General features: G+C 39.0%; 2 protein-coding genes across 2 annotated transcripts; one reads left to right on the forward strand and one right to left on the reverse strand.

The window, feature by feature from the left end:
* Positions 1-4,218: 4,218 nt before the first annotated feature.
* Positions 4,219-6,603, reverse strand: LOC137732672 (CASP-like protein 1E2). The gene is made up of 2 exons (XM_068471969.2): positions 6,192-6,603; positions 4,219-4,755 (listed from the first exon to the last, which is right to left on the reverse strand). The coding sequence occupies exons 1-2, from the start codon at positions 6,401-6,403 to the stop codon at positions 4,416-4,418; spliced, it is 552 nt and encodes a 183-aa protein (XP_068328070.2). The 5' UTR covers positions 6,404-6,603; the 3' UTR covers positions 4,219-4,415.
* Positions 6,604-21,938: 15,335 nt separating this feature from the next.
* Positions 21,939-24,671, forward strand: LOC137725232 (uncharacterized). The gene is made up of 5 exons (XM_088687145.1): positions 21,939-22,215; positions 22,408-22,701; positions 22,765-22,871; positions 23,028-23,398; positions 23,990-24,671. The coding sequence occupies exons 1-5, from the start codon at positions 21,939-21,941 to the stop codon at positions 24,669-24,671; spliced, it is 1,731 nt and encodes a 576-aa protein (XP_088543271.1).
* Positions 24,672-26,625: the final 1,954 nt, after the last annotated feature.

The following is a 26,625-nucleotide window of genomic DNA, read 5'->3' on the forward strand; positions in this document are numbered from 1 at the left end:
GGATCGTCTATCCAAATATGGACACTTCATTCCAATCAAACACCCATATTCTGCCCCAAAATTGCAGACATTTTTATTCAAGAAATTTTCTGTTTACATGGCATGTCGGCATTGATCGTCGGTGATCGGGACCCTATCTTCATCAGCGAGTTCTGGAATGCTTTTTTCAAACAACAAAACACCACCTTGTGTAAGAATTCAGCCTACCACTCACAATCTGATGCGCAAACAGAGGTCCTCAATCGAACCTTGGAGCATTACCTTCGGAGCTTTGTACTGGACAGACCGAGTACTTGGATTCAGTGGCTTCCATGGGCGGAATGGTGGTACAATTCCACCCTTCAATCTTCTATCCAGATGATACCCTTCCAGGCCGTCTATGGTTACCCACCGCCCACCGTCGCGACAGACCTACCTGGTTCTTCCCCAGTGCACCAAGTCGATGTCTCTCTCCACCATCGTGACACCCTTCTCACCCAACTGAAAGAGAATATGCAGCTGGCCCAAAATTGGATGCGCCAACAAGCGGACAAACATAGATCAGAACGGACTTTCAACATAGGCGATTAGGTTTTTCTCAAGCTCCACCCATACAAGCAGCTCTCGGTCTCCAAAACGCACTGTCCCAAGCTTGCTCCTCTCTAATATGGTCCCTTTCAGGTGTTGGCCCGAGTTGGACATGTTGCCTATGTTAAAGAAATCAACCCCATCTCATTAAAGGACTTACACAAATCTAGAATAAAGAATTCTAGAACATTCACTAAGGTTGGTTCGCTAGATTATCCAAGTTAAAGTAGTACTTTGTAGAAATGACTAGAATGTTGTTTCTTAAGTTGGTGGAAGAGTCTAGAAGAATGGTGAGGTTTCCACCAACATGCAAGATTAGTGTGGATAATTCTAACTTAGGAAGTTAGTGGAATTATCTAGATATCTCTAGCATGGTGTGTCCATGCTTCTCCAAGGTTCCATCCATGCCTATAAAAGGAGAAGGCATCCACACCATTTGTATCAACAAATTAACAAACTAAGCAAGCTTGTAAGCAAGCAAGCAAGTGAGAGTGAAAAGAAAGAATAGTCTTGTAAGAGTGTGAGTGCTCTAGAGTTTGTCTCTAGAAAGTGAGTGAGTGTCATAGCTTCTCAAGAGTGTCTTTGATAGTTTGTGTTGTAATATTTTGTTTGTGTAATACAAGTAATTTGTTTACTTGTATTGTCTCTCCAACACTTGTGTTAGAGTTGAGTACTTTAAGTTTTTTCCAACAATTGGTATCAGAGCGGTATGATCAGGGACCGTCTCTATTAAAGCTTTTGAGAATCGTGAGAAGTTTAGTACTTCGCAAGATTATTTGTTAATCTTGTTTGGCTTATCGAAGCTCTACCGACACGATGGGAGATCTTCAAGTTGTTGGAGGAATCAAGAAGTTGAACAACAAAAATTACAACACGTGGGCGACGTGTATGGAGTCTTACCTACAAGGCCAAGATCTTTGGGATGTTGTCGGCGGTAATGAAGTTACGCAGCCAGAAGAAGACACCAGGGGTGCTTTGAGGAAGTGGAAGATCAAGGCAGGTAAGGCCATGTTTGCCTTAAAAACCACAGTTGAAGATGACATGTTAGAGCACATACGGAAGGCCAAGACACCAAAAGAAGCATGGGACACCTTCGCCACACTCTTTTCAAAGAGGAACGATACAAGACTGCAGCTTCTCGAGAACGAGTTGTTATCAGTGGCCCAAAGGGACATGACGATTGCGCAGTATTTCCACAAGGTAAAGTCTATTTGCCGTGAAATTTCTGAATTAGATCCTAGTGCTGCCATTGTAGAATCCAGGATAAAAAGAATAATTATCCATGGATTGAGACCCGAATATCGAGGCTTCGTTGCCGCTGTACAAGGATGGCCTACCCAACCATCACTTATTGAGTTCGAGAATTTGCTTGCCGATCAAGAAGCTTTGGCAAAGCAAATGGGAGGGGTCTCGTTAAAAGGTGAGGAGGAAGCGCTCTACACCAAAAGTAAAGGCAGCTTTAAGCAGCGTGCTGGTGGTGGATCTAAAAGAAATGGTGACAAGGAAAAAGGTCATCAAGGAGGAGGGAGTTCTCGGCCAGGGGGAGTTCCGAAGTATCACGGCAACCGTGGTCAGTCCCAGAATAATAAAAGATTTGAGGGCAAGTGTTACAATTGTGGAAAGAATGGCCATATGGCGAATGATTGCTGGTTCAAAAAGCCAGTAGAAAGTAATGTTGCCAACTCAGAGAAGAAAAGTGAAGATGATTGGAATGCCATAGCATATCTAGCTATGGATGAAGAATGGGATGCTGAAGCATCTTCTTGGTGGTGCTCAGAAAATGAAGTGTTGCCTGACTTAAGAGAGATAGAAGATAAGTTGCAACAAAAGATGAGGGAGCAAATTGTTCGAATCCATTCGAGACCAGATGAGTCTGAAGATTCGCTTGATGGTGATGATGTTGAGCAAGCAGTGCCCCAAAACCCTTGCCAAGCTGACATATATCAACAACCAGAAGAAGATAGACCTAGTGAAGTGGAAGTATCAACTCCACAATCACAACTAAGGATGTTAACAAGAATCAGGAAGCAAAATCCTAAATACGCCAACGCAGCCATAAAAAAAGAAACAGTTGAACCTGAGTGCTTCAAAGTTGGGAAAAAAGGTCACTGCAGCAAAGCTAAATCAAGCTTGGAATCCAGTGCCAAAGCGAAGAGATGTGAAACCCATATCATGCAAATAGGTGTTCAAGATGAAGCGTTGTCAACCCAGTATAGAGAGAAGAATGAGATGGTGTTGAGGGGGAGTGTTAAAGAAATCAACCCCATCTCATTAAAGGACTTACACAAATCTAGAATAAAGAATTCTAGAACATTCACTAAGGTTGGTTCGCTAGATTATCCAAGTTAAAGTAGTACTTTGTAGAAATGACTAGAATGTTGTTTCTTAAGTTGGTGGAAGAGTCTAGAAGAATGGTGAGGTTCCCACCAACATGCAAGATTAGTGTGGATAATTCTAACTTAGGAAGTTAGTGGAATTATCTAGATATCTCTAGCATGGTGTGTCCATGCTTCTCCAAGGTTCCATCCATGCCTATAAAAGGAGAAGGCATCCACACCATTTGTATCAACAAATTAACAAACTAAGCAAGCTTGTAAGCAAGCAAGCAAGTGAGAGTGAGAAGAAAGAATAGTCTTGTAAGAGTGTGAGTGCTCTAGAGTTTGTCTCTAGAAAGTGAGTGAGTGTCATAGCTTCTCAAGAGTGTCTTTGATAGTTTGTGTTGTAGTGTTTACTTGTATTGTCTCTCCAACACTTGTGTTAGAGTTGAGTACTCTAAGTTTTTTCCAACAGCCTATACGCTGGACCTGCCCCCTCAATCTCGCATACATCCCACCTTTCATGTCTCGCTACTTAAACCCAAGTTGGGCGCGCATACAATGGCATCTTCCATTCTGCCGTCAGTCTCCGTAGATGGTGCCTTCACCTAGTTCCCAGAAGCAGTCTTACAACGCGGCATGTTCAAGCGTGCAAATAAAGCGGTTACTCATTGGCTCATCAAATGGACAGGTTTGCCGGAGCACGATGCAACTTGGGAGAATGCAGATTCGATCTTGACCCGTTTTCCAGAGTTTGTCGCCTGAGGACATACTCGTTCTAAGGGGCGTGCCCTATTAGGATTTTACAATGACTTAGTTACTTTTACTTACCGTGTAATGGGGTAATAGTTAAAGGGTGACTCACCACTAGGGTTGCCAAGTCGTTCGTCTGTAGTGAATGTGTGGGCTATATACAAATCCCATGTAATTCCCTTTTGAATTATGAATCAAAACTGAACTTTATCTTCCTTTTGCAAATTTCCTTTTCTCTGTCATTTTTCCCCTTGGGGGCGGCTGGAACCTACCAGCTCAGTGCAATCAATTTGTGAGCACAAAGAAAACCCCACCAGCTCAGTCCAGTTAATGTTCGAAATTCTCGTTTGCTTTTTTTGGTTAGAATAGAAGGAAATCGAACTCTTACATGTCTAATTCAAACTTAATCGGCGTTAACCTAATTGGACCCTAAAGGGCTTTTCGTACTCTCACTTTCATGTCACATCATCAACTTGGGTTCACCAAAAAGATTCACAATTAAGTCATAATAATCTAAAAGCTTCCGTGTGGACCTAAATTTGCTCTAAATATCACATATCTATCGAAAAAAAACTCTTAGCAATGATACATTCAGAAATATTATATTGGCAAAGATCATTTCAACAGGATACAAATTATATGGAGTGGTAAAGATGTAATCAAACTGCATTATCATGCACACACACACCAAACTAGCTAGTACTTGACAACATGAACAATAAAAATAGGCTCTACCTCTACAGGCATTGTAAATTAGCGGGTTCTGATCAGACAATTTTTCTAGTTAGACGTCCTGCTAAGGCCTAGAACAGCAAGCACAATAAGGAAGAAGAATGCCAGAGATCCAAGCAAGGACAGGGTGGCTGAGGCCGCGACATGGTGGCAGAATTTTCCGAAAACATTGCAAACCTTGTTCCATTGCACGTGTGTATTCCCTTGGTACCCCATCAGACCAATTGCCCCAGTGGATCCAATGGCGGAGAAGAGCAACGCCACCATCGTCAGATCAAGCATGATGATCACCAGCCCTAACCTATTTTTCTTTCCCCGATTCGCAAACAAAAGGACTAGGGAAAATGCTGCATATGCGCATGCTATGACATCTGCTACCACAAGGTACCTAGCACATAGTCAATCTTGGTAAAATTAGTTACTTAAATAATCACTGCATAATTAAAAGACAAACAAGAAAAAGATTTTAGTCAAGAAATAACTCACGTAGGTAAGGATACAAGTATAGTAGTCTAAACTGAGGTGTCCAGGACCGTGCTAGCTGATTGAATATTAGTGAGAGAAAGTGGTTTACGTACTTAGGAGGGACTTGAAAAGTCTTGTCGTGCATAACTATTTTGTTTTATTTTATATATAATGATATTTTACTCTAAATGGTGAGAAATACAAGTTAAGTCACAGTAGGTCAGTTATAATAAATAGGCATTAAACTCGTTATTCAAATGAGTCGAATTTGATACTTCAACTTATAAGTGAAGTGGAATACCACTAAACTGAACTTTTAATGATGTCTTGCATAGAGGATCATACGTATTCAAATTCAGGAGGATGTTGGAAATTTTTAATGAGATAAGTCACGGGCAAAGCATTGACGGAGTGAGCTATGACTAGAGTGTAACTTTGAAGCAAAGACTATCTTCCACTACATCAATCTTCATCTATGACATATGTATGTTTTGTTTGGTCCGAGAAAAAAACTTCGTTTATGATTTTCGCCTAAGCCTCAAATTGTATGGAATGAACTCTAGTTTTACTCACACTAGACAATAGTCTAAATAAATAAGTGCATGCGCTAAAACTGCATTTGGTAACACCGTGTGTCAAAATAATAGTCAAATTGAAAATATACGGTAATTTTCTCTTCATCTAGCTTGATAGCTAGATATCTTGCACATTTAATGTTGTTAATTTGGACCATGATCAGTTTGACAACACAATATGTCACATTGCCAAACATAACATATATAAGTAAGATTCTACCTCTTATAAAATTCAGATGGACAATTTTAGAACATAACATAAGCTGTTAATGAATTTGACTTATAACATAACTTGAAGCTTGATAAACGAATACATGTGATGCATCAAAGGTTGGAAAAAAAAAAAAACAACGATGCAATATAAACAGCATATATTGGGTATTTATGAGTAAACTGGAACCGGTTTTCATCATTTCTTACCCATAGAACAATTATCTTGAACTCAAAGTCTATGAAATATCTTATCCATAAAATCCATTAGATTGCATGGTAGTGTATTTATATATGTGGATTATCACATGTAAGTTTTCAATAATATTACACTTTAGAGAAAATCTTTCAAACTCAAACGATAATGGGAAAGCTTAACAACTAAAGATCGATTAGAGCATAATAAATGGACAAATAAGGTATTAGCTCTGTCCAATTGAGTTGTTGAAGTAATTTTGTATAAAACTTAGAGTTGTCGGGGTGTTTTCTTAATCAAATTTACTATTAATATAACTGGTGAAAATTACTGTGAGAGAGAGAGAGAGAGAGAGAGAGAGAGAGAGAGCTAGCTTACACAAAAGCAGATAAGTAATGCCACTTAGCCGTAGCAGGAATATCAATAGGAGGCAAGGTTGGGATGACCTTCATCGTTACAATTTCGGTTTGCTTACTGACTCCAAGAACAATAGAAGCCGTAAGAGTTAGAACCAAGGCCAAAATCCTCAGAAGTGGCTCACATGTCCCACCTCTTTGGTTTGCTATCTTCACTTCCTTTTGCTGTTCCATCCCACTATTGCTCCCACTATACTTGTTCTCGATATATTATATCCACACTACACAAATATTACCAAATAAATCACCAAAATACAAACCTAACTCAGAGATCTCCCAGAGAATTAGAAAAAAGAGAGAGAGTGAGGAGAAGAGACATGGGAAGAGAAATGAGCAGATGACCTTTAAATAGCAAGAGAGGAGGAGAGAGAGAATAAGCAATATTAGGGGATTGGTCTCCGTATTTTAACTTCATTTGTATTTTGTCATAAATTAAAATTCCAAAAATATTGGTCTCAAAACTTATCGCAATATAAAGCAGTGGTCCAAATTAAAAGGTTTTAAGAGGCAAATAAGAGATATAAGTCCTAAAGGGATTATCCACATGGATAATGTTATCTTGAATTTGAAAGAGAGAATCTAAACACAATCGATAGATTTCTCTTATGTGTGACATTTAAGATTTTTTGAATTAGTGATTGTCTGTAAATAAATAGACAAATTAATTTGATACATACGAATAATTACATGTTTGATTTTGGGAGGCTCTTTTGAGCTTTTAAGTTCTTAAGAATTATTCATGCAAAAAATGGACCAAATCAAAAGTTGTTTAGTCCTTTGATTTGTTACAATTTTGTTTTGACTTTATCTAAAGAACATTGTTGTTTTACGCGTTTTAATATGACCAAATAATTTTTTTTATATACGTATACTTACCAAAATCGAATTATATGTGCTCTGTTTGATCTATTTACCTTACAGAACAAATGATTAAAATATTTAAGCTACTAGGGTTAGCTCAGTAGTGATGATAGATAGAATAATGAGTAGAAGAAACAATTTTGATTGCATACTTTAATTCCAAGTAATTATATTAATAGGATGAAGATGATTTCCACATCTTTTAAAATATATAATTGCTAGGGAAGTACTTGTCCTCCTTTTCAATGATTTCGTTATAGTTTGAGTGCATGTGTGGACACTGTATATGGATGGCAGCAACTGCGATCTGTCAGAAGAGAAGAATCTGCTCTCAAGTTTTTTTATGGCAAAATGTGAAAGTACACGTCATGGCCTCAAGCGGCTACTTCAGCGGATGACTAAGATGCGAAAATATGAGATTATGGTATGTTGAAATCTAAGGTTTACTAACTACCCTAATAGTAATACGACGAGGTGTGACGATCGAAAGTTGGAAATATTATACCGATAATAACTAACCAACCCTACATCGGACAAACATTTCAGAGATGAAAATCACCAAAAAATTCCAGCCTGAATTTGTCTGGAGAGTTGCAATTATCAGCTCTGACTCCAGCGAATGCCAGCGAGCAGTGACTTAAATTCTGTCATGAACATTGGTGAAGTAGTTGACAGAAATTCAAGAAACCAACCAACTTGTTCTCAAAAAGTTATGACGCATTAAAAAAGGCATGGTATGGCTAATTATAATATAATAGTTTTCTAATAGTCCAGTTTAATTATTAATATATTATACTACCATTCGATCTTTGACTTATTAATCCACTCTGTGGTTTGAAAACCCTAATTCCTTCAGACAGAGTTTCTCCATCGAGTTTCCAGGCTTGCCATATATATAATATTGTATAATAGTAAATACACGTACCGTATGTTTGCATGAGTCAACCGAATGTTTTTAGTGTGTAATTAGAATTTCTTAATTGTCTCTTATACTACAAGTTTTGTGTAACCTTTATATATATGTATGTATGTATGTATGTATGTATGTATATTATATCTTCGAAAGAGAGAAGAATATATAACAACAAATTAAACCCTAAAATTATCTCCGTTGTCGGTCTCTGTATATATACACACATGCATAAAAGATTTTAGTTTCAACACACGCAATATGAAGAGTATAAGATTTGAATGGAAGTGACAGAAGCCCCCATAACAGAGTTCGGTCACGTACTGTTCTACACTGAAAGTAACAAACGTCAAACCATGCATGCATACCATGTTATGCTGCTAATATTAGTCTGAATCAGAGCCACATATTTGGATATAATTTTGCTTCTACAATTCTTCTGATCAGTAGGCTAGCTACTATATATGTGTGTGCGCGGGTAATATATGCCTGTTTGTGTCCACATATATTATATAGAGTATACTATATATAGCAGTATTGATTATCGTTATATAACCTGCACGTCTTGCTTAAGTTGTGCAGAAGAAAGTGTGTACGGTGGAGTGTTGTGCGAAAACAAATGTGTTGCATATGTAAAAATACAACCGTTGAGCTCTCTCACTCTCTCTCTCTCTCTCTCTCTCTCTCTCTCTCTCTCTCGCGCCGTGCCTCTCCTACTTTCACTCTAAATTTTTCTTCAACAAGTCTCTATATTTAATTATTCGACATCAAGAAATTTCTTTTAGCGCTTGAAAAGTAGAACACTTTTTTATTTTTTTAGCATGGAGAGGAGGACAATACTATAGCCAGCAAGAAATAACACCTTCCCTTTCCCCATAATAATAGACAAGCTCCAACTATGTCAGGCTTTGATTGCTTTCAATTAACTAATCAAGTAGAGAATATTCTCCTAACCATAAGAATCACACCAATCAAAGAGTAATGCTAGGGAGACTAAATTTTTTTAAACCAAATTGCAAACCAAAATGTCTAAAGTACATGACGCTCGGACGATCAGGATCAGAACGAGAGGTGTAGATAGATTGGAGCAAGCTACTCTAATTAGGTTAGTCATATGGGAGTAAGCTATTCTGATGAGGTTAGTCATATCGGAGTAAGCAACTCTGATAAGCTTAGCCTAGTCGGAGTTAGCTACTCTCATCAGAGGAGTCAAATTTCTTAGTCTGGATCAAAGTAAGCTAGTTGATTGGAGTAGGCAGGCTAATTCGAATTGAGAGACTAATTAGAACACTAAGTGTAGTTAGACAACCTTAGTCAATCAGACTAGGGTTATGATCATTATAAATATTACTTGTCTCCCAAGTAAAAGGAAATTTAATTCATGTCAAATTATGATATCTCCAAGATTAGGCAACATAATTATAATCCTAGGAGGATTGGATATCTTATCCTAAATTCCCTCATAGATATTTTCCCAATTTAATAGGGAATACTCTCCCTATAAAGACTCTCAAGATCCCAATATAAACCCTAACTTCGGTATTCTCCACGTACACCATAGTCTACACATAGCCACGTCCATGAAGGTTCATCTCTCCTACATGCCCAGTTATAGGCTTATTTGCCAAAGATGGTTCACGATGTAGCATCATCACACTACTCATTCTCTAAGGCTACACCTGAGATTTGATTCTTCATTCATGGAGATATGTAAGAAATCCAACATGGATTCAATCACACCCCTAATCAACCCTATTCACCCCTTGCTGACATTTATGGGTGTCTACGGATGTACACAAATTTCGTTCCAACAATATGTCTTGCACACATATGCATATTTATGCATGTGTACCTTTTAACTAGCTATATATTTGGCAAGTGAATATATGTGCATATTGGTTAAATAGATAATATATTTTCTGTTGCAGTCCTATTAGATTAGGAATGTTATTGTGTAAATCCTAGTAGATCTAGGAATATCTCGTATATTCTTATTAGGAGTTGATTACCTATTAAGAGTTGTACCCTAAAGGGTAAGGAATTTACCTTTCCTACTACTATAAATAAAGGCACAATGGGGGTGGAATAGAACACACCCACAATTACACATCTCCCTCTTCTTCTCTCTATGCCGCACCTTCTCTCTCTATATGGCCTTCATAATTGTTCAGTAAATTATGCCTACAACACGTTATCAGCACGCTCTTGATGCTGCGCTAAAGAGAGTTTGATCTTCAATTTGGGGAGTATAACGTTTTAATCATTCTTTTGTGATTAATTTATTCTTTTGAATTGATCTATATGCTATTGATTCAATTTAATTTTTCTATGTTGAATGTGATACAACGCATTGGAGATGCAATTCTAGCTTTCCGAGAAGGATCTTTTACAAAGTCAAAGGCTTTTATTGTTTTCTGCCAATCAGGTACGCTTAAAATAGAATAAGACATTTGAAATGACTGTGAAGCATGAAAATATTCCCCATGATGCATGAACCCCCCTATGTTTATATTTTCCTTCCAATATATATATATATATATATATATTATATGTGTTTATATTTTTGTCAATATATATATTTATTTCATGCGTCGAACAATTAAATTGTTATGTGGAATATATAAGTCAATGTATACAAAATAAATTAGAAGCAATTTGGGTTTTTCAACCCTATAATGTTTTCGGAAAAAGAAAGAAAAGAAAAAAAAGAGAAGAAAAATCACTTTTTTTTTGCGGCTGAAATCGCACCAAGCCTGAAGCTTGGGATAACCCTAGCTTGGGACAACCCTTTAGGCCTACTGCTCAAATTGGACCAGGCCTGCTGCTTGGATCCCTCGTGCACTGTCATCACGCCTCAGCCCGTTCCAGAAGCAGCAAAAACTGCTGGGATTTTTTGCTCTCGGCCCCATCTACTTGCTGGGTTTTCTCTCGGCCCGCACACTATCAGTCGGCAGCTGACTGGGCCTTCCTTCCATCTGTGACAGACCCTGGTCAACTTTGCAGTAGCAAGCTGGCTGCTTATGTTTCATTTTTTATTTTCCTCGGCCCGTGATTGCAGCAAACCTGCAAGCTTACTTCTGCAATTTGTTGGGTTGCCTGCAGCAGCCTCACATGGCCCATTTTCCAACTGCAAGCCTGCAGCTTGCACACACTGACTGGGTTGCCCCGTGTGGCTTGCCCAAGCCAAATTTTGGCCCGTTTCTGCTCTTATTCACTCCCGACCATGGGGAGGCCACGACAAAGCCCAAATTGGGCCATATTTCCTTTATTGCTTGGCTCAGAATCAATAAAATGACCCGAATGTCATTATTTTGCTTCTACGATCAACTCCGAATAGTCTCGATCTATTGAATTAATTAAAAGTGACCTGCAATCCATTAATCCGATAATAAATTCAAAATTCTTGACCTGAAGATCACTTTTGGACATTAACGATTCAATAATTTATTTTCAGACTTTGAATCGTTGACATACTTTCGTAGTAACGAAGCTCTCACACTTGAGTTCTTGAAGAAACTCAAATCCACTACACTTAGTTGTATATTGCATTCTGTGTTCTCACATGAGCCTCTCTTTTGTGAACTAAACGTTCATAAACTAAATTGAACATGTAGTTTCAAATTTAATGCCTTTGAAACCCGAAGTTTACATAAAACAATACACCCATGAAAACCCGACGTTTTTCATGAAAACCATGTCTTAGAACTCGAATGTTCTAACTTTGATGCTTATGGATGATTCATTCCCATAGCACTAATCACAATCTTGTTCCCTCCAATTCAGTGGATGTCGAACCATCACAAGTTCAATTTTCCTGATTTGGACATTTTCGAATAGAAACCACTTTATGTGGGGTACAAGACGTGAATCTCCACTTGACTATCAAGAAGTTGAGAAACAATTGAAGCCAACAATGGCATGGAAGAGCTGAATAAGCCTCTGCCATGATCTTCATTCGAAGACTTATGCCCGAAGCATTACCAATGGAAGTACCTCATGAACAAGGATTCCATGGCTCTTTGGCTCGCTTCTATGGACCGTCTAATCATGAAGTATATTGCCCGAAGCACACCATGATTACGTCCATGAATCAGTACAATTTTGAAGTTTATAAATCTGATTGAATTTTGACTAGAGAATACTTTTCTCGTCATTCCATGTTTCTAAATCACTCCTGAAGCAACAAGTGTAGAAAGTGGAAGTTTAGCAAATTCTCTGATTACTACCATAAACGTGAGAGAAAGGTATAAACCCAGTTCGGCTAGAGCCTACCAAATCCAATTCGGGATATGTCTCTTTCACAATCTAATTTTGAGTTTGTTTTTTACAACATATGGTAGAATCAGGGCCTGCCAAGGTGTGGCATCATGCCCGAAGCATGATCCTTGGTACCTGAGACCTAAAACTTTAAGAATAAGGGATAAAGCATGATCCTTGGTACCTAAGACCTAAAACTTCAAGAATAAGGGATAATATTCCCGAACCTCAACTCTGCAGAATCTACTCCTGTCTCAATGGAATAGATCATTCGCTATGCACCTGTTCGTGCCCCTACCAATGTCGTTGAGGAGTACCATTCTTGTAATCAATATATGAGACTAATTTTGCTCCACCAAACACTGTTAGAATAACAGAATTTTGACATGGATGACCTTGTTAGCCGAATCCCTTTAGTAGACCATTTACTTTATGAACATTTTTCTATGTTCTTGGATTCAAGTTTTGGTGTATGTTGTACTTATGGATAATCTTTTTGATATTGTCCTCGAATATGAGTTAATTGAATCATGTTTCTTAATACATGTGACCGATTTAATTAAACATGTGATTAGGTAGGAATGTGGGAAGGTTAGTTGTCTAGATGAATGCGTAATACGCACACTAACTTTACACTTAAATCACATATTTGACAACGACTTCAGGTCTATCCAACCTGATTAAGAGCATTGGCATACTCATTGTTGTATGAATGGTATTGAATTACCATTTAAGGGACCTTAAATTCTCCTTGTCGTTGAGTTTTTAAGGATATTTCAGATGACAATGATCATAAATGAAACCACTCGAGACAATAGTGAAATGTCTTTGCACCACCTCCAAAAATGAGTCTGAAGCTTTGATTTGGGGCCAATGGGTTGTCCCCCAACTAGGAATTCACCACATGTGGCCGGTCTGGAGCCTAGTGATTGAGCAGTTTACTAGCTTTGGCATGACCTTTTGGGACACTTAGGTCGAACAATGATGCTATGATGCATCTCCTTACTCGAATTAAGGATCTTGTGCCTAGAAGCACACTTTGCCAAGCCTGCTTATTAGGGAAATTGATTTCTATATCATCCCTCGAAAAGATACGAAATCACCCATTTTCACAGTAGATTCAAGGGAATATGTGGACTAATCCAACCAAAATACGAACCATATAAATACTTATGGTTTTGGTTGATGAATCGACAAACTGGTCACATGTTTGTCTACACATATTGCTGCTAAACCTCATGGCCGATTAAGGGCTCACCACCCTACTTAACCCTTAAGGTCCGGGAGACTGGATAATGCCGGAGAGTTTATATCGACAGTTTTCGATGAAGTATTGCTTGTATTTTGGGTTGAACATTGAATTCCCATGTTCACCCCAAATAGCCTCCCCTAGCGATCATAAAACGCAAATTTAAATGATTGCCCGAAGTTTGGTAAACGTACTAAGTTTTCGATTTCTGCCTAGGGCTATGCAATCCTTGTATGCAGTAATGGTGGTTCGCCTTGAGGCCTATTGCCACCCAACCTATATGACGTTACAGCTGGTTACTAAGTCCGAACTTGACGATTCTCGTATTTACGCATTTGGGTGTGCATTCCATGTGTAAAGTTGCTTTGCCGCAATGTACCACTATGGGTCCTCAAAGAAGGATGTGTATCTTTTGTCGATCATGATTCTCCTTCACACTAGCTCTCTAAGAGCCCTTGTATGTAATCTCTTTGCTACACATTTGTGGGTTGTCACTTTAATGAGACAGTCTTCCCGTCATTAGGGGGAGATAAGAACGTCAACGTTCCTGAAGAACGACACGAATTTGCGTGGATGTTGCCCACTATGTCTCATCCGATCCCCGTACCGCACAAGTGTGATAAGCAAGTGCGATGAATTATAGATTTCAAAATGTTGCTCTAAATGCATTCCTCTGATCTAGCTAAATGGACGAGATCATATACTAGCTGCAAACATGCCTACAAGGATATACGTACTTAAAGGACATCGAGTCAACATCTCTAGAGGGTGTACCGTCCCTGTTGGACGATTTGGACGCCCTTGTTGGATGGTCTGATACACCGACAGATAGCCAATCAATCAGTCTTAGCCTGAAGCATGAAAAATCATTCGGTTCGTAGGATTCACTTCCCTAGAAGAGGAAGACATGACACAACAATGAATCCATACTTGATCGCTGTCTAAGATCATTTCTATCTCTTGAGATTAATCCAGATTACTCCCAAGACTTGAAGTTTTTAGTCCAGTATACTAGTTTGGATGAGCTAAATAGAATTGAAATGAGATTACCATCGATAATGTTTTCACTTATAGGGTAGCTACCGACATAAATGAAAAACGACGATATTGAACCGTGTTCCGTTGATTAAGTGACAACGTAGAACTGATTGGACAACTGAAATTACAATCCAGGTCAAATTCCTTACCAAAGTGTGTATTGGATTTATTGTTCCTACACTGCCCAAGGTAACCCTATTGTGTTACAAGTGGGAAATGAAGTGTTATGAGATGAATGAAATAGTGCAATATAATGCATGCCTTACGGTGCAAGGTTTCTCTCAAACGTCTTGTGATTGATAACAACATTATGAAATGTGGTTAGTGTTTCTTCATGGAGATATAGATACGGAGATTGACATATAAGTTCTCGAAGAATTACATGGACTGGACGTTCAAATAGTTCCAAACCACAGAACAACCTCTTAACTCGTTTTGAGGCATTCACTTATGGATTGAAAAATCCAACGGATGTGGTATACCTGTCTATGTGATTATTTGATCAGTTAGGGATATGAATAAATGCCCTTACATGTTAAACTAAGAAGTCTTATTCTAAATTGCTAAAGTTATAGTTTATGTCATTAACACAAATCTCACTAAGAGTTTGGAAGAGCTTGAGAAAACTGCCTCGTACTTGAAGATGAAATTTTAGATGAAGGATCTTAGGAAAACTCGTTTATGCCTCGACCTGAAGTTGAAGCATTATTCTGATGTTATTTTGGTCTACCGGTTGAATTGCACCCTGAATATGTCACCTTTGAGTATAACTTTGATTATCCATACGTTATATGCCAATGAGATCCTTGAAGAGGTTATGGAATCCTAAATTCTATATCTAAGTTAGACTTTGCACTTCGTTGTACTTAGCTCATTGTATTAAGACAGGACATCTCATTCACTGTTGATCTTGGTAAGGATGCAGTACTGCGCCTACACGTAAGCATTCAATTGGTATTAAAGATGTACCCTGAAGGTACTACGAATTTGGGCAAATCAAATCCTAACGCATCTCGAGCGGATCCAACCCCTGATCCTCGAAATGATGTTTGCCTTGTTTGTTATACTGACGCAGGTTACTTATCAAACCCGCACAAGGCAAAATCCCCAAATGGTTATGTCTTTACTATTAGGGATAGCGCAATATCTTGGAGGTTAACGATATGACCTTAGTTACGAAATCTTCGAATCGTTCCAAGACTCACCTCACTTCACTACGCCATAAGTGAGACATAGTTAGGAGTTCTTGTTGAGCATATTCGAAGTACTTGCTATTTTCATCCATCGTTGAGTCCCAACAATGATCCATGAAGATTATGCCACATGTATCCAACCGACCAAGCCATGATACATTAACGAAGGTAACGCCAAGACATATTGCGTCCACATCTACATCAGCAAAACATCAGCAGATTGAAGTCATGCAAGCCGATCCCAGACAACCTTGCCGACCTTTACATGACGTCATTGCTGAAGTCAACCTTCCATAAGCTATTGAAGTCATGAAAGTCGATCCCAGACAACCTTGCCGACCTTTACACGACGTCACTGCTGAAGTCAACCTTCCAGAAGCTTTTCCGAGGAATTGGTATGCCTAACTATCATATGCAATGCTTATAGTTCTCATTTGGAAGTTATGTTAAACTTAGTGGGAGTATCTAGAAGTATAGTCACTTGATCTTAATGTATTCTTTTTTAGTGTTCTAAAAATCGGCCTAGGCATCCGCCTAGGCACTGGGCGGCGGAGCTCCGACCCGATTTAGAACAAAACGTTCAGTTATACAGGGATGACCTAGGCGGCCGCCTAGGCGCTCGCTAGGTGCCTTAGGCGGGCTTGGCAGTTCTAAGTGGCAGTCTAAGCGGTTTGAATCTTGTTGCAAGTTTTATAACCAGATAGACGACTTCCGACAGCAGCAGAGCTCCGACAAATTTTTGCAGCTCGTCTTTGTGAAAATGACGGAAGAGAGAGAGAGTATTAAACATTTCAATCTGTGGTGGCGCAAGTTGGATTTGAGATCCAATTTTGAGGTTTTGAAAGTGAAAGGGTGAAGAAGAAGAACGAAGATGAGGGAAAAGAGAGTGCCGAGATAGAGAGAGAGAGATAGAGAGAGACTAAAAGCTTCAGGCGAAGAAGAAGAACGAAGATGAGGGAAGATAGAGTGCCGAGATAGAGAGAGCTGAGAGAAAGCAGGAGATGAAGAAGGAGAAACAAAATTTTCTAAGCTCAAAAGCAAGAAAGAGAGAGAAACAAAAACCTTCAGGCAAAGAAGAAGAAACAAAATTTTCTAAGGTCAAAAGCAGGTGATGGGTCCATCTTGGGTGAAGTGAAAAAGGTAAAGTGGATAGGTAAGGGTCATCAGATGGATGGTTTTAATTATGAAAAGCACCCACTTGTGTGGGCAGATGGATGGTTTTAATTATTAAAAGCATCCAGGGCTTTTCATACTTTTAGAAGTTTGTGATGTATATTATATGTATATAAATGTTATATAAATTATAAATTATTTAGATAATATTTTTTTTTCCTAGGCAAGCATATTAGATATGTACATAAAACATTCATATATGTATGTTCTTCTATAAGAAATAACATATTATTCAATAATTATTTACATCTAATATAGTAAATTTAATTAATTCATATAATATATAAGAAATTTATCTAAATCCGCCTAGGCTGTGACAGCCCGTCCCGGATTTTTCGTACCGTGGGGGTGAAATGACGGTTTTGCCCCTAGTATGGTTTTTTCGTTGTGTGGTTGTTTTTGAGTTTTGATTGGTGGAGTTTGGACCACACACACACCCTACACTCACCTTCATCCCTATCCCTGTCCCGAGTCCCTCTCTCTTTCTCCCTTTCCTATCTTCTTGTACGGACAACACCCAAAACCCTTGAAAACTTCACAGATCGAGGAAACAAGTTACACAATTGTGTTCGTGAGGTCCTTAGGAGTTCAACCATACCCATTTTAGGTAAGGATACCTTCGTTTTCACGTCGAACTCGGGATCCCCCGATTTGGTCACTGTTCATGCACACGTTAATTCTTGTGTTTTTGGGAATTTCAAGCTTGTAGGAAGCTTGGTGAGGTCCTTAGGAGGCCCGAGGTGGTTCGTTTGAAGGATTTGGACGTCGGGATCGTGAGTTGTAGGTTTGGCCGGAGTTGGTGGTGTTTTCCCGGCGAGATTCCGTTGGTTTTAGTGATTGAAAGTGGTATGGATTTGTTCCTCTTGTTGTAAGCTTCATTTTGGTATGAATTTTGTGAAATTTGGTTGAAAAACGAAGAAGATACAAAGTTTTGAAAATTTCCCGGTTTTCCGGCGCCGGCGACGGCGTTGGAGTTTGGCCGGAGAAGACGACGGAATATTCCGTCAGTTTGGACGGAATATTTCTAACGGCGTTAACGGCATCAGTTAGATTTAACAGAATATTCCTGACGACTTTAACTAACGCCGTCAGTGTGCCGGGCACGTGCGGCGTCAAAAAATTATTTTAAAATTATGAGGATGTTCATGAAGTTGAGTAGATCACGTTGGTGTATTCATACACCCCATTTGAGCTTTGTATGAGATGTTATTTCGTGATGTTGGTTATGTGCTTTAAAATTAATATATTTATAGTTGTTTCGCATATAGGTGAGACCTATCCTGAGGACGAGCGAGGTCACTCGAGGCAAGGGGGTTACGACCCTTCTGCATACTAGTGAGTGGGCTTTTGGTTTTCCGTAAATACCTATATACTTATGTTTTTCCCAGAAAGTGAAATGAAACGTTTATACGTTTATATGCCATGCATTATGTTTGCCCATTTAATTATGCATTATTAGTTGCATATATATATATGTGTGTTGGTGCTGTGGACGCACAGGTAAGTGCCAGGTAAGTTATGGTTTATGTTTATATTCAGTAGTGATTTGAGATGCATAGAGAACTCATAACCTGCACCCCGGTGTTAGTGCTCCCGCCCAGAGTAGGGTACAGTCCTTCATGTGATGTTCACCTCCCGCACCACATGCTCATCTTGGATCCAAGTTAGGTGCACAGTCATGTCGTACAGACCACTTTAGGTGGTTCCGACTCGTAGGTGACCCGCGATTATTCGTCCAGTCTTCACGTAATCGTAGCACTTGAGCGTACTTATTATACACCCAGTCCTGTCATACAGACCACTTTAGTTGGTTCTGACTCGTGTGCAGGTATAGTCAGTGAGTTGGAGATTTGAGCTCTAGATTTAGCCGTACAGGTCACGTTAGGTGACTCCGGCTGACCAATTACATGGCATTGTTTGACATTACCTGAGTACTTGCATTTTATTTCGAGGCATTTGGCATGGCATACTTCTGAGCATGATTTATATATATGTATATATTCTATTACTCTGGGAAGTATACAAGTTTTACGGCGAGGAGTTAGAACTTTGTTTATGAAATGATTTTTGAAAAACTTTGTTTTTGCCCACTCACGCTTTCTGTTTTGTGTCTCTCCAGGTTCTAGTTTGGCTAGAGCTTTTGGTGGCTCCCCAGAGGATTTTCCCGGCTTATCTGACAGATTATCACCAGTGTAGGACCACCTTCGGGTGTGTTTATTTAGTGTTGTTTCTCCCGGACTGCACTAGGTCTTCAGTGCTCTGAACTTTGTTTCTCACACTTACGCTTGCACATGTATGTTATTACTTTGTGTATAGCTGGATTTTTATTTATTCGTACTTTTATTATTATTTTTTTTAGCTTCCGCACTGTACACATGGTTACGTCACTTCAATGTGACGGCCAGCATGCCCTGATCTCGGTCGGGGTGTGTCATAGGCCTCCTAAGCGCTAAGTGCTAGCCCACCCCCCGACTAACGCTAGCGTTTTTTAGAACCTTGCTCTTTTTCCCTACGATTAAGAGCATTTTTCCCACTGGGTTTTTGTTACCTAACTAGGTTTTAACGAGACATCCATCCTGAGCTGATCATACCCTTGTGAGCTCTTCTACTTGCGTCCAAAAGACGTATAGTTTTGACTTAATGCAACTTCTCACTTTTCTCCTTAGTTTATGGGTTTTTCTGCCACCTTGGGTTTTATCATAATGAGGTTTTGTGAATTTTACTTTTTATGCATTCTTCCATTGATTTGAGACTCGCATTCGTTTATTGTGCCGACGACTTCATCAACTGGACTCAATTCATCACTGAAGACCTGATGCGCTATTTACTTGAGTATTTACACACTCAAGGGGGAGTGTTGCAGTCCTATTAGATTAGGAATGTGATTGTGTAAATCCTAGTAGATATAGAGATATCTCGTATATTCCTATTAGGAGTTGATTACCTATTAAGAGTTGTAATCCTAAAAGGTAAGAAATTAACCTTCCATACTACTATAAATAAAGGCACAACGGGGTGGAATAGAACACACCCACAATTACACATCTCTCTCTTCTTCTCCTTATGCCGCAGCTTCTCTTTCTATATGGCCTCCATAATTGTTCAGTAAATTATGCCTACAACATTTTCTTATTTTTACTATTGTTTTACGAAAATGCTCAGCATGTCACATTTTTGTACAACATTAGTGTATCATACAATGGGACAAGTGATGTGTATATATCACCTCAATTAATGAATCTATTTGATTAGATGTTGGTTGTATGCATCACTTGCTACATGAGATGGTACACCAATGTGGTTTAAAAATGTTCTAGCATTACTCATTTGTTTATTCTCTTACCTATAGGTATAAATTATGCATTTGTGTATTTAATTTTTTGTTTTTTGTTTTTTGACAAACGATATTATCTACACTAAGAGTGGGGAGGGGAGTGGACTAAGCCTCATAATGAGCTAGCAATAATATGGTTCAAATTCATCTTTGGCGAAAATCGAACCTAAGACCTCTCAATTATCAATAAATAGGAATATCATTAGACTATAATATTAAGTGGCTACATTTTAATAAGTTCTATACTTTTGGGCAATTAGCTAAAATAAACATATTTTGATATTTGGTACAAAAATGATTAATATTTATAAAGTAGTTATATAATCATTGTGTTGTCGTTATGTCAACTTTTGTATCATCATTATAAAAAAATAATTATTTTTGAAAGTGGGCTTATGACCCAACTATTTTTGAAAGTGGGTATATTCTTGAATAATTTAAAGGCGTCTGTAGTTAAATGGTTAAAATTACTTATTTATGCATTCAGATTCCATCACCATATAGCTTATATCAAACAAAAGAAAAAATACATGTAAGAGAATTCGAAATCAGATACAAAGCTAAGGACACACTGTGGAGCCAAAAATAATCAAGAAGCAACATGTGGATTTTTAGGTCAAGATGACAAAATTACCCTCAAGACACACCAGGTTTTCTACACACGAGCAATGGAGAGTCATCCATCAACCGAGTCAAGAGTGCCCAAAATAGGTAACAAGTTCAAATTTATCTCATCTATCTTTACTCCATATCCTCTACAAGGAAATCATTCCATAACCTTCAAAACCTTCCATATAAATTAAATTAATTAGGCTAATTAATGGATTAATTCCTAATTAATCACCAAATTAACCACCATTACACCCCAAAAAACATCCAAGGGCTGGCCATGCTCTATAAATAGGACTCCATTTTCTTTGAAAGACTAGTTTCACACTCTTGCAAAACTCCTAAAAACTCTCCAAACACTTTTCGCTCTAAATTCTAACTTTGGCATCGGAGGTTCTTCGGCCAAAGCCTCCCCTTCATCGTGGGCGCGTGTGGCTCTTGGCCTTGACGTAAGGTGTTAATTGTTTTTATTGGAAGGCACTTTCGGCACTTTCTTCCTTAATTCAAGGGATTAATCATCTCCCTTAATTCAAGGGGATGTTATTTTATTTTTCCCTAAACCAGCTGTTGTGGTGTAAAGCAAGAGGTTAATCCTCTTATATATTGTTGTACAATTGTAAAAGAACATACAAGTGAAATATAATTCAATCCTTGAAAATCAATATGGTATCAGAGCAGGAAAATTAACTTGCGTCTGCTATACTGCTATCCGAGCGTGTTCAATCCTCAAAATGTCTGAAGACAATCCGCTGATATCCGAAGCTGAAAGCTCACAGGAGCCTTCCTCCATGAACGTGCATGAGGTGGACGTCAACCCAAATCAAAGATTAAGCTCAGTCGTGTTGAATGAGTTTAATTACTTTCCTTGGTCGAGAGATGTGTCTTTGGCGCTAGGTGGAAAGTCCAAGCTGGGGTTCATAAATGGAAGCTTCAAAATACCTGATGTTTCCTCACCAAACTATGAATCCTGGCTTAGCAAGGATCAGCTGGTTATGTCATGGCTTTTGAATTCCATGGATCGTAAATAAGCTGAAATATTCAGCTATTCAGAATCCTCGTACCAGCTATGGGAAACGGTCAAGGAAATGTATGGCAGCCAAAACAATGTTGCACGGGTCTTCCAATTAAAGAAGGACATCTCCGATCTGCAGCAAGATGGCAAACCGTTTGTGCAACTCCTAGGAAGCATGAAAAGCATGTGGAATGAGTTGGAAATCTATCGCCCTCACACAACCGACGCAGCACTGCTACGAAAGAGAGCAGAAGAAGACAAGATATTTCAACTCTTGTCTAGTCTTGATTCAACGTATGAAGATCTTCGATGTCACATACTCATGAACACTGAGCTTCCTTCTTTCACCAGTATGTGTGCGACGATTCAACGAGAAGAAGTAAGAAGGAAAGTTATGAACATAGGTACAACGACCAGTGTACCTGAGGCTAAGGCATATATAACCAACGAAAAGAGGTACAAAGGAAAACATTCGAACTTGAAATGTCAACACTGCAATAATATAGGTCACGTCAAAGACACATGCTAGATCTTACACCCAGAGTTAAAGCCTGAGTTCATGAAGGACAACAAGGGTGTGCAAAAGATGAACCGTGCTCCACATCGAGCGAATCATGTGTCTACCTCCACCTTCAATGGGCCAGATCCACTCAAGAACTTCACAGCGAATCCTGCTGAACTAATGAACGAGTTTATGTCGTATCTTCAAATCAAGAAAGGAGTTGCTGGAAGTGATCGTGCTGATAGCATAGAAGAAGGGAACTCGACGGCATTGCTCGGCAAGTTTGCAGGGTTCTTGGCAGACACGAGATCCATACCCCAAGAGGACATGCAAGGTATCATGAAAGCCTTTAAAACTGCTCTTAAAATAAATATGTTGCATGATTTTTGGGTTGTAGATTCAGGTGCCACATATCATATGACCAACCATGTGTCTAAGTCTCAAAAATTTGAAAAATTTGCAAACCCTTCTCAAGTTTCAATTGCAAATGGTGAGAATGTGAAGGTCTTAGGGAAGGAAAAAATAAAATTAATGTCAGACAAAATTGAATCAATGGCTTTATATGTTCCTTCCTTCCCATTTCAACTTCTATCTGTGGGAAAGATCACAAATACCTTGAATTGCTTAGCCATTTTTTCTCCTCACAATGTTATCTTTCAGGATTGTGCCACCAAGAAGACGATTGGTGAAGGGTTTTATTTAGATGGTCTCTATTACATATCAAAGAGCAATCCGAGAGGGTTTCAAGCCAAGCTCAACCACATTCAAGATAATCAATTGTGGCATCAACGTTTAGCTCATCCTTCTTCACCCATTTTGTCAACTCTATTTCCAAACTTAGGAACGGATGATATTTCATGTGAAACATGTCACTTGTCTAAATCCACTCGACTACCTTTTAAATCTTCCTTGTCTAGAACTAGTAAGTGTTTTGAACTAGTTCATTCAGATGTATGGGGACCAACTAGTGAATCATTTGATGGCTATAAGTATTTTGTGATTTTTGTGGATGACTTTTCTCGAGTCACATGGTTATATCTCTTAAAGTCTAAGAATGAAGTTATGAAAGTTTTTAAGGACTTTCATAACCTTGTTAAAAACCATTTCTCCTCCCAAATTCAAACCTTAAGGTCTGACAATGGCATCGAATATATGTCCCATATCATGAAACAATATTTGAGCACTCATGGCATCATGCATCAAACAAGTTGTGTTGGAACACCTCAACAAAATGGTGTATCCGAACGCAAAAACCGTGACCTACTTGAAAAAACAAGAGCACTAATGCTACAAATGAATGTACCAAAGAGATTTTGGTCTCAAGGTGTTATGGCAGCTGCATATATCATCAATAGATTACCCAGCCGAGTCTTGGAATTCAAGTCTCCACTCAAGGTTATGAAAGGAAGGAAAATTGACCTCTCACATCTTAGAGTGTTTGGCTGCATCTGTTTTGTGCATATTCAATCTCTTCACAGAGGTAAATTAGATCCTAGAGCTGCCAAATGTATTTTTCTTGGTTATTCCTCTACACAAAAGGGATATAAGTGTTATAATCCCCAATTAAGGAGATTGATTGTGTCCAAAGATGTGCGATTTCATGAAACTAACCATTTTTTCAGCAAGTCAAGTGAACTCACAGCCCAAGGGGATGGCATCTTGGATGTGTTCCCACTACCAAGAATTGAACTGGATGAACCACATCAACACGAGCTCAGTTATGTCAACGTTGATGCTTCTCCCAATGAAGATAGCAATAAAGGGTCTCATTCTGAGGATACACTGCATGACAATTGTGACAATGAAGATGATACGAATGAGTGTGAAACAACGCTTCCAGCTCCTCGACGCAATCCAATGCGAGTTAGAAAAACTCCCACAAGACTTCAGGATTTTGTTATGTACAAACCCACACATCCCATCTCCAATTGTGTATCATACAAGAGAGTGACAGCGAATCATGCTGCATTCCTAAGTACTATATCCAGTTACCAGGAGCCTCAGAATTTCCACGAGGCCAACAACCAAGAGGTGTGGAAAGAGGCAATGCAAGAAGAACTTAAAGCTCTAGATCAACACAATACCTGGAGCATCACCAAACTTCCAACAGGCAAGAAAGCAGTAGGTTGCAAATGGATTTATAAACTCAAATTCAAGTCAGATGGTTCAATTGAGAGACATAAAGCAAGACTGGTGGCTCGGGGATTCACTCAAACATTTGAGGTGGATTACAAAGAAACGTTTGCACCTGTGGCCAAAATGAACACAGTAAGAGTGTTATTGTCTGTAGCTGTAAACAAATGATGGTCCCTGTACCAAATGGACGTAAAGAACGCATTCTTGCACGGTGATCTCAAAGAAGAAGTCTATATGAAATTGCCACCAGGGCATCCACAAAGCAATGAACCGAATGTGGTGTGCAGATTGCACAAAGCCATTTATGGCCTAAAGCAGTCCCCACGAGCTTGGTATGCCAAACTGAGCTCAGTTCTCACTAGTGTTGGTTTCAAAAGCAGCAACGCCGATTCCTCATTATTTGTTCGCACAGGAGCTGTGGGCACATTAGTTGTGCTTATTTATGTTGATGATCTGATAATTACGAGTGATAATACTGACGAGATCTCCACTCTCAAACAGTCTCTCAGACAAAGATTTGCAATTAAAGACCTTGGGATATTGAAGTACTTTCTTGGTATAGAAGTGGCAACCTCACACAAGGGACTGTTTCTTAACCAAAGAAAGTATGTCTTGGATTTGCTCAATGATGCCAACATGAGCGATGCTAAACCAGCCACCACTCATCTTGACAATAAGCAAAAACCTAGCTTGAAGGGCACGCCACTCATGGATATCACCCATTATCAGCGATTGGTTGGAAAATTGATCTACCTCACAATCACTAGACCCGACATCACCTATTCTGTAAGTCTTGTGAGCCAATTCATGCACTCCCCGACTATTGAACATTTGACTCTGGTTAAACGAATCTTACGCTACTTAAAAGGTTCAGTGGGTCGTGGTATCATCATGCGGAAGAATGACAACACTCAAGTCGTAGGGTATTGTGATGCTGATTGGGCAGGCAACGCAATCGATCGTAAGTCCACCTCAGGCTACTGTACATTTGTCGGTGGAAACTTGGTCACCTGGAAAAGTAAAAAGCAAACTGTTATCGCCAGATCCAGTGCCGAAGCTAAGTATCGTGCAATGGCTTCCACTGCGTGTGAGTTGATATGGCTCAAGGGTCTTCTGTGTGATTTAGGGTTTCCTGCAACTCTTCCTATGTCCTTATTCTGTGACAATCAGGCAGCAATGCATATAGCATCTAATCTCGTGTTTCACGAGAGAGCGAAACACATTGAGGTTGATTGTCATTTCGTTCGGGCACAAGTGCAGTCGCAGGTAATTCAGACACGGTATACACGAAGCTTCGACCAATTGGCCGACATTTTCACCAAGCCCTTGGCTTCTCATCGGTTTCAATGGCTTTTGTCCAAGCTTGGATCCATAAACCTTCTGGATCCAGCTTGAGGGGGAGTATTGGAAGGCACTTTCGGCACTTTCTTCCTTAATCAAGGGATTAATCATCTCCCTTAATTCAAGGGGATGTTATTTTATTATTCCCTAAGCCAGACAACTTCCATAATTCAAGAGTGCTTTCGGCACTTTCTTCCTTAATTCAAGGGATTAATCATCTCCCTTAATTCAAGGGGATGTTATTTTATTTTTCCCTAAACCAGCTGTTGTGGTGTAAAGCAAGATGTTAATCCTCTTATATATTGCTGTACAATTGTAAAGGAACATACAAGTGAAATATAATTCAATCCTTGAAAATCAATAGTTTTATAGGTACAATTTTGTCCAAGAAGAAGAAGGCGAAAATTTGCATCCACACACACTACCTTTGAATAACTTGTGTAATCATATCTGCAAGGTCTGTTATTGTTGCGTTTGAAGAAAACAAACTACAAGCAGCCCATTTCTAGGTGTCATAAAATGGTTCCTTGACTAAAGTCAAAATGTATGGGCAAGTCAACTGCATGGAAACAAATTTAATGTTTTGATTGCATCCTATATACACGTCGCAGAATCGAGTGGCATAGTAATGTTACACTGTGGTTAAGAGTGATGAGCAAAAACATTCTAGAAATGTTTTAGGTACTACAGTTCTTGTTAACAGATAAACGAAAGATATCAAACCTAACAGCGAAAGGCTCATACAGCTTAGGACAACCATACAATTGTACCAATCTAGATA

Source organism: Pyrus communis, chromosome 16 (assembly GCF_041283825.1).
Source record: "Pyrus communis isolate YQ-2024b chromosome 16, ASM4128382v1, whole genome shotgun sequence".
Classification (NCBI taxonomy): domain Eukaryota; kingdom Viridiplantae; phylum Streptophyta; class Magnoliopsida; order Rosales; family Rosaceae; genus Pyrus; species Pyrus communis.

Bases quoted from the DNA above. Each gene is read 5' to 3' on its own strand.
- LOC137732672 (XM_068471969.2), bottom strand. From the start codon at position 6,403: ATGGAACAGCAAAAGGAAGTGAAGATAGCAAACCAAAGAGGTGGGACA. The intron at 4,756-6,191 runs GTAAGCTAGCTC...ACTATGTGCTAG, and splicing joins CATTACTTATCTGCTTTTGT to GTACCTTGTGGTAGCAGATG.
- LOC137725232 (XM_088687145.1), top strand. From the start codon at position 21,939: ATGTATGGCAGCCAAAACAATGTTGCACGGGTCTTCCAATTAAAGAAG. The intron at 22,702-22,764 runs GTATCATGAAAG...TTTGGGTTGTAG, and splicing joins ACCCCAAGAGGACATGCAAG to ATTCAGGTGCCACATATCAT. The intron at 23,399-23,989 runs GTTATATCTCTT...CCATTTTTTCAG, and splicing joins GACTTTTCTCGAGTCACATG to CAAGTCAAGTGAACTCACAG.